The following is a 13,706-nucleotide window of genomic DNA, read 5'->3' on the forward strand; positions in this document are numbered from 1 at the left end:
ATGATGGCCTTGGAGCAAACCCGTCCGCTTCGAAAGCGTCTTTGGTGGCAGCACTGTGGTTCTGACCTTTGTCATCCCTTTTTTTTTGCGCAGTGTGTGCGCGCGATTGGGCGGACACTCTGTCTCGTCGTCTATTAGCCACATTGGCAGCTTCGCCAGCACATTCGGCGCTGTTGGGAGTATATTGTGGGCTGATTGGAAGCGGGCAAGCATGAAATGGAAGTCAGGTTAATATTGATCCAAGTGTTTAACGGGGTGTTTTACCTCCGGGTGTCCTCGCTGTCGCCAATCAGGGGAGAAGCTTCGTCTCCTCCCTCCTGGCATGGCGCTGATTGCTACAGACGGACCGATTGTCCTCTGCGGTCGGCGTGCTACGAAGCTTCCAATTTCGATTGGAAACAGGACTCCTAGCACACTATGTTGGAAAAAAGGGGAGGGCCTTCATTTAAACTTGTATTTTTTGCACGGGCTTCCATTGTAGTTGTTTGTAGCAGGGCTGGGATTTACCGAGTTGGACCGCGAGTGTTTTCAAGCTCCGGCAGACACTTTGCAGCGCATCCTCGCACATTGAATGAAAATTTCCCCGAGAGGAAACGGCGCGTAAATCAACGTTTACGATGTTTACGTCCGGCCGCGCTCAAACGCGACGCCTTTGCCTGTTGTTTTAAAAATCCCTGGCGAAGCGGCCATCGCGGCTCGCCGCTCGGCTCGGCTCGGCTCTCTGTGGAATGCGTAGGAGGCCGGCCGTGCAAACCCCAGCGATGGATTTGATATTGGAGCTGGATCGCGTGCATTCCGTAAGATGTCAGAATGCTTTGCGCAAATCAGCCGAGTTATTTACACAGAGCTGACAGCAGGAGACATAAAACAGAATCATTCCTGCGCAAGCTCCCAAAACTTCAAGTGCCTTTCGAGTTCCCTTTGAGGTCAGCGGACTATACAGTAATGTGTGGAACATTTCCCCACGTAAGAATATAAACTTGTATTTTGAAATCCTGATCCGCCGAGATCCCCGAGGCTAACGCCACCTTGTCTAAACGGGAGCTCGGATGTCAACGCCATTATGCTCACTTCCGACGCTAACACGTGTGTGAACGGCCAGATCGAATCATCTCCATGTTAAAATAAAAAATAAAAAGATATTTGCCTTTTCACTTTCTCCACACTCAAATAATTTAAAAAAAGATCTGAATCTATTACCAATTAAAATGTTTCTTCAAGTTTGATGATCATAAACAAATGGACGACATCTCCTCCCCATTTGGAAAACAAACTCAGACGCCGCAGCATTTGAATTCCTTTGCCTTCTTTGATGATTCCAGAAGGCACGCTCCGTCGTCCAAAATTGCGCTGCGGCGGGCGGGCGGACGGACGGACGGACGTGTGTGATTTTTGCTCTCTTGTCGGAATTAGCCGCGTTTATTTAGTCTAGTCGGGACCGGTGCTCCCACGTGCCAATCCAAACATCAGCACGTCTACTCATCAGCCTTTCAGCGGGATACTTTACAAAATGACACGTTTGGCTTTCATCTCCAGCCCGCGGTGGACTTTGGCCTCCAACTCGAGGGAGGCCCCATTTCTTTTTTTTCTTCCCTGTTCCCCCCGAATCGCTCAAACCGCTTCCCTCCATCTGCCCAGAGCGCCCCAGATACGAGGCAGAGCAGGAAGCGAGGATTTTGGATTGGTTTAAAAGAGTATTGTGAGCAACCGGGATGCACAGATGCAGAAAATCATATTTGAGCATGCTGTCTTTCAAAGAAAAGAAGAAGAAAAAAAAAGCCAACAGTTGTTGGTGTCGTCGGTTTATTTTCCTCCATTGGACACATTGAAAGACGACGCGGGCTGACGTCTGAGCGCCGCAACAACACGCTCCGGGTTGAGCTTCAGGCAGGCGGATGATGACGTCCCGGCGCAACCTAATTGCGCTGTCTGTTCAGCCTCGCATCTTGTCACGTCTCCAAAAGCGGGCGAGCCGCGTCGCTAATCGACGGCGAGCCGTTGGTCTTTCAAGACGCAAACGTTGTGTTTCATTCTTGACCTTGTCTGCGAATGAAAGCAAACGTACCTGTGATGTTCAAATGCCTTCAGTCGGCGCCATATACGCTGTGGCATGCGGCGGCGGCGGCGTCTTGCTGCTTGTGTAGCATGCTAACACGCTCATTCTAGTTTGTTCTCCACCGAAAAGCCAGTCTTTAACATTCATCACACAGCGACCTTAACTGATTCAACGCCAGGACAAAATGGATATTTGTCGTCCATATCCGTCAATGGCGGTGATTGAGTTAAGTGGGAATAAAGCGCCTTCTGAAAATACGAGTGTCAAGTGGAAACACTTGATCAAGATTTATTTTTCCAACTCCTAACTGTGTCGTTGAGGTTTTGCTTTTTTTTTTTTTTTTGCAGTGACCGAAGAGGACGAGCTGGTCAAGTTAAAGACTTCCCCGCTCTTCCCCGGCCAAAGTGTTGCCAACCAAAACCCCGAAACGGAGCTGATTCTGGAGGGAGACGACGACTCTGCCGGCCTGCTGCAGGAGAAAGAGGCCGACAATCTGGGTGGTAAGTCCACTTTAGAATCTTGGGTTAGCTTGCATTTTTAAATGGTGCACATAGTGCAGAGGTATAAATGGCAATAGAACAATGACATATTCAAAAGGACTAAATAGCCTTCGCTAATGCTATTAATTGCTAAACACCGATGCTCAAAATTAGCATCTCTTTCAGTTTTGCTATCTCTTGAAACATCTGAACACAAACGTGTCGGAAAACGTTATCCGAGGCTCACCCGACATCCCATTATATCTCTGTGGGTGGTTTACGAGGCACCGCCGCGGTTTGACGAGGGGACGCCTCCGCCAGAGTTCAACTTTAAGCGGCCGTCCAAAAAGTGAACTCGAAACCGCATGTGAGACATTAGCGGCTTCGTGCGCCGACGAGCGCGAGAGACCTCGGCTTTGCGTGGCAACATTTTCTTTTCCTTTTGATCTTGTGGAGAGAACAGCAATGAGTTTTTAATTTTTTTTTTTTTTTAATGTGACACAAGATGCATCCACACAAACAGTCCGCTCGAAAGCGGGCCGCCGCCGAGTGCCAGTACGAGCTCGTTGAGGAGGTGACGGAGAGGCCAGACTTTTTCCTGCCAACCTCTGCAGTCAATCAAGCAGAATCATAAAAAAACAAAAAAAACTCTGCCTCATAAAAACAAAGTATGCTGCAAGATGCTGTCACTGAGCAACAGCGCCAAACAAAAGTTACTTCTTCTTCTTGTGGATGCTCAATTCCCACTTATCATGTACAAGTGCCCCCTGGTGGCTTTTAATAGCAATGCAAGGAGTTCATCGCCGACCATGTACGATTTGGCTGTTGATGGTCACGCCAACCAAGTCCAATATTCCACCATCAAAACAAAGAATGGTAGCAAACGTTGCGCTCCAAGCAATAAGATGCCTTGGCTATTAGCATTTAGCATTTCTTTCTTTGACTCCACATCACACACACACACACACAGGCAGGAACATTGTTTTGTGGATGTCTGACGCCTGAAGCGTTGGGAGTTTCCCCCAAGGTCCACTGGCACTTTCTCTCCCTCCTACAAGCTGCTGATGTATTTATCATGTATTTATGAGCGCCAGCGAGCGCGAGGAGGCCTAATGAGAGCGCTGGGACGCGCTCCGTGTCGGCAACGCAGCTCATCCCTGCCAGCCTTTAGGGTGCGAGGCGCTTGAGACAGCTGTGATTATAGCAAACACACACACACACACACACGCAGCAAGTGCTGGCATGAGATGTTGAGGACACTCAACACGCTCAATGTGGAGGGTGAAGGTCAGCCCGGCATCCACTCTCATAATAATCGGACTAATAATATGCAGGCATGTGCGTGGACGCCTAAAGGAATGGCATCGGTGTCCACGGCAAAGAGTGAAGGCTGACTCACCGACAGCGTTCTCGTCCACATTTTGCACATTGCTCATGTTTGACTTTCATCTGCTTAGCCAGCTGTGTTGAAGTTGGCGAGAAACAAGATGACGTGTTTGAAATGGAAAGAAATGGATACATATTTGTAGGCTCGGAAGCCATTTTAGCTCCTTGTTCTGGATTGGGGAAGGAGTGTTTGCCAATGCCGTATTTTTTAACCAATCATGGAAAATGTGGTAATATTATGATTATTCATATTTTTTACATGTGTAACTTAAAATTGTTTTGTAGAGACTTTGGCAAAACCATGTTTCGAATGGAATTGATTAGATTTGGATGAATGTGCTCTTGCAGGCTATAGGTTTTATTAAATTATTTGCAAATAATGGGCACCCTTGAGACACTTTATTAGGTAGATCTGCACAAAAAGCAATACAAAAGCTCCCTTGTGCTTTTTATTTGACCAACCTATTTAAAAAAAAAAAATGTCAGTGGGTTAGTGTGACCATGTTTGATGATCAGACACATGTACATTGTAAATTTAAAAATCATAGTAATGTGTATAAATAACCTGAAAAGTTCCATTTTTTTCTCTCCGAAACTTGTCAATTTCAGCCTGCACGGGGAGCGCCAATGTGGTTTATGTTGTGCTTTCCATTTAAAGTGTAAAACATTCAGATATTTCTGTTCACGAAATGAATTTGAATTTGTCTCATGCTTGCGTTTTCATAATAAGGCTTTATTCTAATGTGGATGCATTGCGGCTAATAATCCGCCACGCCCCCTTTGCATATGAAACATTTCACCAAAAACGTGAAAAAATCCAATTTCCATTCGCTGCTGCAAATTGCTTGAGCCTCAATCCAGTGTTAACGTGCCCTTAATTTCATTATTCCCATGTAAACATTGGAAGGCCACATCGTCTAATTATGAAAAGATCTCCGAGGGAGAGGATTAAAATGTTTTTAATCCTCCTCTTCTTCTCGCAATGTGCTCGCCCCACACCGCAAAACCGTCGCCGATCTGCGCATGCGTGCGTGAGGTGCCATATGCAATATGCAGTTATTCCACGGGCAACAATTCCTAATCCGGTTTGTTGCCCGCAATCGGGTTACGACCGGTGACGTCACCAAACACGGTAACCAGGGGAAGGTGATGCGCGAGCTGCGTCCCCGTCGCCCTACCTACCGTACGTGCCCGCGTGCTTGCATCTTTTTAATTGGCCCGAGGACGCCGATGAAGACTGATGGCGCGTTCAAGTGGCTCCTCTTGATTTGAAGGGATCGATAAAGATCCGCCTGCTTTCTATTCCTGCCTCTGCACGCATGCGTGGCTGCGTGCACGCGAGGGCCCAGCAAGGTGACAATACAGGAGCAAGCAACCTGCTGCCTCTTCACGTCAACTTCGACCCCCCACCCCCTCCCCTCCCCGCAATGTCAGGCCGAGCAGGGCTGTTCCTAATATTTTGGTGAACAATGTTCCACACGTGTTTTTGTGCTAGTTTGTATTATTGATGGACATTTTTCAGCACAATACTCCTTTTGTTAAATGATGCAATCAGATCACAATGTTTGAAATTGCCTTTGCGGTGGCTGTGAATTTATGCAGCTATTTCGAAATATATGCCAATGCATTTTGAATTTTATTATCCAAACCTTCCAATTCAAACTGCGTTTCATTTCAATTCATTTTTTACATTTTTTTGCTGTACGTTTTTTTGTCCAAAACACTATATGCATTGTTTCCTCTGTTTTTATAAACCAATCACCCAAGACGGAGATTTGTTCAATACACTAGTGCGTCGTAATAATATAAATTCATTTGATCCCTTCTATTTTATTTTTATTAATATCAGAGCTAAAACGAATTACACACACGCGCATATATCGATATATAAATAAACAAAAGCAAAAACAATATTGCAAAACCTCGCAAAAATTATTTTTGCTTTCCTTTTTAATTTAGTCCAAACCATGCAGAAATTAAAATGCATTTACACTGGTTTAATTTCGTTTAGCTTTTATAATAATGTCCCCCCCTCCCGACATTGTGGCGACTTCACGTTTTGCAAAACGACGACATTTTGTTTGTAAATTGGAAAGCCCTATAAATTAGAGACGTTGGAAAGTGCGTGGTGAATTTTGGATTCTAATGTGGCCAATACACGAATCCTAAAACGTATTCAATAATAATAGCGCAAAACTTGATTCAAACGTGCTGCGACTATTTTTTGATTATTATTTTTTGGGTGCAAGTTGGTGTGTAAGGTGCATGTTTTGCCTCGTCAGGCCCTGTGGTACTGAGTAGCCCGGCCCAGCTGGTGGCGCCCGGCCTGGTGGCCCGGGGGACCCTCTCCATCACCGGCAGCGAAATCTACTTTGAGGTGGACGAGGACGACCCCGCCTTCAAGGGGGTCAGCCCCAAGGTCAGCTGCAAACACGCCCCCCACCCCTCGAAAAAAAAAAAAAAAAAAACGCCTTTCGAACACGTTTGCATGTTGCTGTCATTTTGCGCAAACTCACAGCGTCGAGGTATTTTAAATTGCGCCTCTCGGTCTCGCTAATCCAAACGCGTCGTTGAAATGTTATCAATGTTGACTTTTTAACAAAAGCACGACGACGACCAAATACATATAAGAATTGGTTTTATTAGCTCTTTAAATTAAGTGGATGACAATTAAAAAACAAACAGATCACAGATGTTATAATCCAGTGTAGTTCAAGTGCATTTCTTTTTTCTCAATTTTACCGTCATATATATTTACTATTTATATAGGTTGTCATTTAATAAAACGAAATCGTGGCAGACCAAGTATTTTTTTTAAAAAAAGAACAGCCAATAAAAAAAAAAATGTTATTTAAATAAAAAATTCAAGTAAATCGATGGAATGTGTGTTTAACGAAAGCTTTACACTCAAATATAAACTTTGCAAAAAGGAAAAAGAAAGACGACAAACCGTATCGAGCCAAAGTATAAATTAAGTTGTTTTTCTAGCAGATAAAGAAAAAAACCCCACCGACATTCACAATCTCACTGGAAGGAAGCACAATGCTATCAACACATTTACAGTATCAAATGTACACGCGCGTTTCAAGTCTCGTCAAAGGTTCGTTGGAATTACGAAAGCCTTTTTGTTGTTGTTGTTGATGGGTTTAGGAAAACGGGTGGCGCTGGTCAAAAGGCGCCCCGAAAAAAAAACAATATTAAAAGGGTCGTGAGAAGCGCTGGCTCGCTCGCTCGCTCGCTCGCTCGTTCGTTCGTTCGTTCGCCCGCCGACTACAGGCTCGGCTCGGCCGGTTACCTCAAAGCTTCTCCAGGCTTTTGGGGTTGGTGAGGATCTCCCTGGCCAGGCGCCACGTCTGCTTGGCGGCGTTCTCCAGGGCCGAGTGCGGCTTTCCCTGGAAGAGGTCGAGGTTGGGCAGGAAGTAGTGCGGGCATCGGCGGCACTGCAGGCAGGAGATGAGCTGCAATAGAATCCCGTTGAGGCGGTCGCCCAGGCAGTTCTCGTCCCAGTCGGACTCGCGCGGGTGCTTCTCGCACTCGTACGACACCAGCGTCTTCATGTGGTAGTTGTTGAGCGGCGTGCCGGGCAGCTCCAGGTGGCGGTCGCGCAGCGCCTTGAGCACCGACAGGCACTTTTTGCGGCAGCCGCCCAGCAGCAGCCGGTTCTCGGCCTCGGCGAACTGCAGCACCCAGGCGTCGCTCTCGGCCGAGCTCTGCTTGCCGTTGAGCGAGTAGCACTCCTTGGAGAGCAGGTTGAAGCCCTCCGCCTTGACCTCGGCCACGCGGTTGGGGCCCGGCCAGGGGATGTGCGGCAGCGGCCAGTGCGCGGCGCTGCGCGGCCAGATGCCCGTGCACTTGAAGGCGGGCGTGATCTGCACCACGTAGCGGTCGCGGATGCGCAGCCTGACCTCGCTGGTGTCCGCCACCATCTTGACCACGTCGCGGTAGCTGCACTTGTCCACCGCCTGAGCCACCAGCGTCTGGAAGCGCGAGCGGATCTTACGCGCCGACAGGTAGCCGGAGGCGGTGATGAACTCCACCCACAGCGACATGCTGCGCTTGCGGCCGTCGCTCAGCTTGAGCACGGCGCAGCCGGGCAGCGAGCCGTCGTCCACGAAGTTGAACACGCCCATCTGGTTGAGGTAGAGCACCACCTCGAACTCGCTGGGCGAGATGACCTCCAGGCCCTCGAAGCGGTTGTCCATCTCGCTCAGCGAGCTGATGAAGCGCGGCTCCTGCACCTCCACCTCCTTCAGCACGTCCGACACCACCTTGCACACCTCGCGGATGCTCTTGGACACGGCCGCCTTGCGCGACTGGCACTTCTCGTTGTAGTACTTGTTGAGGTGGTACACCAGCTTGGCCTGCGCGGCGATCATGTTGGGGCAGAGATCCGGGTTGTACACCGGAGTCTCGCAGTACGCCGACGGATCCAACGCGGCGGTTTGTACGGGAGCCAATTTTAAAGGGGAAAAGGCAACGCTCTACCAAGAAAAATAAAAAGGGAAGAAAAAAAAGAATACCCGATTCGGAACACGCGGGGTCGTGGCCGGCCGGAACGGAGCTCCGGGACGAGCGGGAGGCGCGGCGCTCACTCACTCCTCGCAACTTAACATGACTCAAATGCTTGCAAATGGGACGAAGAAAAGAGCGAAAAGTCTCCCCGCCAAGTGTGCGTGTTTTGCGCGGAGCGGAATGTGCTCTGCCGGCGCGCACCGCCGCGGCGTTTGCTGTCGTTTGACAGCGCGCACACACACACACGCGCGCGCGCGTGTTCATACACTCGCGCGCACACGGGCTTTATTATAAGGGAGGAGTTGGCGGCGGGCTGGCCCAATGGCCGCGCCTTACGTCACAGCAGCGAGCGAGCGAGCGGCTGCGGCTGTTTATAGAGCACGACACAAGTGCTCAACATAAAGGACGCATAAGTAAAAGCACGAGGAAATACACCCACGCACAGCACATGCATGTGTGGGGAAAAAAAATCCCCCCTTTTGGTTATTGCTGCAGTTTTAGGATTTGCCCCCCCCCCCCTTTACTGGATTGCATTGCTTTTTCCTCCCCAATGTTCTCTGTTGAATTCCAAGTGACAGCTACTCGTTGTCAGCTGGGGAAGTTCTTTATATTCGTATGCATTCTTTGAAAGATTTTCTTCACGCGATCGGATTGAACTTTTCTGCAAACTGATACCTCCTTACATTTGAATTTGTTAAATTTCCTGGAGAATCTTTTTTTTTTTTTTTTATGACTGTAGCCAGTTAATAGACGTCATTGAAATTCGTTTCGTGAAGCAACCACTTTAAAGTTGTCTTTGCGTTACTATATGCATTTTAAATCGTTTCGTTTGTCATGTTTAATTATTTCAAAACTGTTTTCCAATCATTTATGAACGTCTCCAATTCCAAAACAAATTTCAGTTTTGATTTTAGTTTTTACGTACTGTTTTCTAAATTGAACAAGATGTCCAATTCTGAATGTGCTTTACTTTGACTCGGGGTGAAAGTAGCGTTTTTATTCACTTCATCTGTCAGTCATTTTTTATTAATCAGTGCATTATTTTGCTTAACAATTTTAACCCCTGTGTTCAAAAACAGAATGTTACTTCAAAATCACAGTGCAGGAAATTAAAATTGGGTTATTGTTCGGTCCAGCACATTTCAGAAAATAGTGTAAATGTTTTATTTTGAGTCAACACAAGATGAAAAAAAAAATCTGTTATAAAGAACCAGAGAAATCTGAGAATGTTTGTTTGAGAGGCTTAGGATTTGGAAAAATCATTGACTATCAAAATAATTATCGATTGATTTGATCATCTAGTTACTATTGATTATTTCCTTCTCGTACCGTCATATATATTTCATTTTATGAGTGTTGAATATAATTGAAGCATGGACTTCTGTTCTCATATTTGCTCTAGTTCCCGTGTGCATTTCACAGTTAAGGTCTTTGCATGCAAACTTGTGATTTTGCGTTTTGAGATCAATCTTTTCCTCTCTCACAAACATCGCCTGCCTCCATCTCACACTTTGAAAAGCAGATCAAATAAAAAAAGAACAAAGACGCAAGTATTTTCGATTGATAAATGGCTCCTACAACGTTTTTTGCAGGTCTCCAATGAGCATGCACCCCCTAGTGGCCGTCAGCAGGCGAGCAAATCTGATTGGCCGCTTTGTAAATTACAATCAGGCCGCGCAGTGACGTCACAATCTCGCCTTTGATCTCTTTGAAGTCTGATATTTCGGAAGAGATAAATATTTCAAGGAAGACAAGTAAAAGCCTCGGTCGGCGTTGAATATTTTCTTCTCTCCCGCCTGAAAATGGGCTGAGAAATGCCTGCGCTATTCGCTGTCATTCACAACTAGCCCGCCAAAACAATAAAAGAATACACTCCATGTATTTTGGTCGGAATGTTTGTCAGCATACACCATCAAACATTCTTCCGTACGACTGTAAAGTGGACCGGCGTATGTTCCATCTTCCCTCCCGCTGCGCCACGTTGATTCGAAGCAGACCCGCTTCGACATTCCCTCCCGCCCGTCCAACAAGGGCGCGGCGACGTCGGCATCCAGTAACCTCCCGAGCGCCGGCTTCTCGGTTTGGCCCGTCGCCGGCCGCGTGCGTGATACCGGCGCGGGGATTTGGCCCAGATTATGGCCTCCTAATCTGAAGCATGTGCTGGCTCGTCAAGGCATCGCCGGCCGGCCGGCACTGCGGTCGTCTCGTACACGGGAGCGTTGTTGCTTTCTGAAGGAGGAGGCCCTCCGCTCTGATATATGCGACGCCGACTCGGTGACCCACGCGTTGTTGCATAAATCAACATGGCGTCTCCCGCTGTCTCCCCGCCAGCCCGCCATTTTTCCCAGCGCATGTGACCCCGTTTTCAAGGCCTCTTTTGTTTCCACGCCGCGGACGAGACACTTCTTTGCTTCTTGTCTTCCATTTTTCTTTGGCCCTTTCCTCTGTATGAAGGAGGATTGTGCTGTTAACATGGCAGGGGTCACTCCGGCTTGACTGGAAATTCCCACTTTGACCGCAACACTCGTGCTTAGATTAGACAGTGGCCTGAGGTGATCCAGTGTGTGTGTGTGTCTGTGTCTGTCTGTGTGTGTATGCTGAAGTAAACAGAAATAATATGGATTCCTACAATTATGCATATGCAAATTCCGTATGTTGGCACAAAGTAAACGTGCCGTTTGATAAAGTGCCAAAATGTCAGAATGTGTCAAAAATTGGCAAATTCTTTGAGTAACTTGAAAATTGGTGCGCATGTCTAGCTTTAGGAGACCCACCAAAAATGTCACAAAGTCATGCACCACCCAAAACATAGAATTTGGATTTATGGGTAATTCGGCAGCTCAATGACTCATCATCAAAACTACACATTTTTAAAAATGGAGTCCCCAAAGTTAGTAGGCGTCTAGAAGGACTTGTTCAAAATGCAAGAGCAGCAAATTTGCCCAAAATGGCTGCCTCTTCATTTTTTGGAAGACCAAAAAGCAAAGTGTTTAGTGCTTTTTTTTTCCCACATAAAAAAAGAAATAAATTAAGATTGATGAAAATCTTTACTTTTTGCTTTCAGCAACCCAATAAAAAGATGACCAATTTGTGAGCGCTGCAAGTTGAAGTTTATATGGAAAAAAAAAAGGACGTTTAGCATATACTGCCGTAGCGCTCCCAAGCTAACGCGCCGATAAGATTAAGAGGATTTAATAATATGACACATTTTGGTCTAAATCTGATTATGAATGTCAGCGATGTGACGTTCCCCGCCGCGAAAAAATAATATACTTTAATCTGCTGTTGCGTGTTTATGATATGATATGATGAGATTGTCAGTGGGATTTTTTGTTTTGTTTCTTATTCCGATGCTGATTCCCCGGCAATATGGCGTCTCCGCAGGAGGCCGGCTAATTTTGCCGGACCCCCTTTGGCTTGTGTCCATTCATTTGTTTTGCGGGCCTCTTGCGCATGTCGCCTGAAGCCTCGCAACCTTCCTCAAGTCAAGCAGACAATGGCTGAACTTTTCCCAGCGTACCTGCAATCTTTTTTCTCTCTCTCTCGTCCATACACAAAAATGTGGCCAAAGTGTAAATTAAAAATCGTAATTGATTGGCTCAGCTTCATTTGGCCCTTCACCCCCCCCCTCCCCTGCAATATGCTACGCTTGTCAGCCTTTGTGATAAATTACATGCATGCATTTGCATGAATTTAGAAGCAGTGTGGCTCACACGTGTGTTTGCCACATTAAGAGTTGCACAATTGGCCTCATTTTGAGGCACCTTTCTCATGGCTGACGTACAATTTAGCAACTATTTAGAAAAGATGTGGCGTCGTTGTGGTTAACCCTTTTTACCTCTGCCTTTTCCCATTCAATTACGTCATCACTTAATTTGCCATTATTAGGTCCAATAAATCATAGTTTTTATGAGTTGGCAATGTTGCTGACAAATGGGTGGTTGGTAGCATCATAGTTTCAAAATTGAGCCCCGTACGCCAGTTTCACTTGGAAACTTCAAGTTGGAGAATCGCGTCCATCTTGGGTAGACCCACAAAAACTCTGAAGATGCTGTTACAAAACCTATAGGGAGTCGGCCATTTTGTTTTGAGGGGACTGTTTTTGTTGACTGGACATAAAAGACCAGAATTTTAAAAAGTCAGGTAACAATTTGATAAATATTGTTATTATGAGTAGATAAAAAAAAAAAAAAAAAATCTGAAACAACATGAAGTTTGCTTTACTGGGCTTAATCACAATTCCAGACTCGCTGTTGTCGTAAACGGCAAGTTTTTTTTTGCTAATTATCCTCAACGCAGCTGATGGCCAAGCAAATTTTGCAATGTTAGGCCTCGCTGTAGCTTTGCGCTGAGCTCAGCTGATTTTCATTTCCTGGTGGTTTTTGTGGGGAAAAACAAACAGCATATTAATCTTCATGTTGCGCGAGGTGTCGGCTCTCTCCGCGTGGGCGCCGCAATCATCTGCCCACTGACCCCGAGATGCTCGTCTGCAGAAGCACTCGCCTCCACGCGTCCTCCTTGAATCCCCCCCCCCCCCCCCCCGAGACCAAGCGCAGGTCCACAAAAGCAGATCGAGCCTCCGAGGCCTGGCGTAACATTAGGCGGGGTTGCCTAAATAAGGGATGAAGGGTTCATAATTGTCAGTCGCGGTGATGTGAGATGCCGGGTGCCAACTGTCAGAGGCGGGCTAATGATGACAAATGTCTCTCCATGCAGATTGCTTGCGCTTGTGCTGCTGCTACTGCTGCTGCTGCTGCTGCTGCTGCCGCTGCTGCTGCAGGGCCTAATGAGAGGAAGCTTGCGCGTTCATTTAATGACCTGCACGGAAGCCAACGGCACTCACTCAAGCTTGATGTCGTTAAGGGCCAACACAAAGCAGCGCTGCTTCTCCTTCAAGCGGTTTGCGCTTTAAATAACATCCTCAAAATCATCTTGATGAGGCTTATGGGAGAAAGTAGAGGACGGTTGTCATTTCCACGGCGACCTCGGGGTCACCTGCTTTAGAGGTCCAGTTTTTCAACCTTCAAATAAAGTGGTCCAAGTACCGATACCTGCTACCGGTAAAAGCGAGTCATGCCAAAATAACACGTTGGCATCTATGCTATCTCTGCTAATGTATCACGTTAGCGTCTATGCTATCCATGCTAGCATATCATTGCCCAATGATTTCCAAGCATTGTTTGCCCCACCGGGAATCCAAATTTCTAAAAGATAGCTCCAGAAAAAAATGCATCTCATTTTTTTATTATTTGTAATTTTTGTCTTATTTTGTT

At 46.7% G+C, this 13,706-nt stretch overlaps 2 protein-coding genes across 2 annotated transcripts in view; one reads left to right on the forward strand and one right to left on the reverse strand.

Annotated features, from left to right (window-relative positions):
* The window catches only part of nbeab (neurobeachin b), an 87,957-nt gene that overhangs the window by 44,555 nt on the left and 29,696 nt on the right, over positions 1 to 13,706 (forward strand). Inside the window, 2 exon segments of the mRNA XM_037268787.1 lie at positions 2,404 to 2,556; positions 6,204 to 6,340. Coding sequence (XP_037124682.1) covers positions 2,404 to 2,556; positions 6,204 to 6,340 — 290 coding nt within the window.
* mab21l1 (mab-21-like 1) lies at positions 6,543 to 8,688 on the reverse strand. Its single transcript, XM_037268794.1, has one exon. It carries the CDS (start codon positions 8,295 to 8,297, stop codon positions 7,218 to 7,220), a length of 1,080 nt encoding a protein of 359 aa, XP_037124689.1. The 5' UTR covers positions 8,298 to 8,688; the 3' UTR covers positions 6,543 to 7,217.

This window comes from Syngnathus acus, chromosome 13 (genome assembly GCF_901709675.1).
Source record: "Syngnathus acus chromosome 13, fSynAcu1.2, whole genome shotgun sequence".
Lineage (NCBI taxonomy): Eukaryota > Metazoa > Chordata > Actinopteri > Syngnathiformes > Syngnathidae > Syngnathus > Syngnathus acus.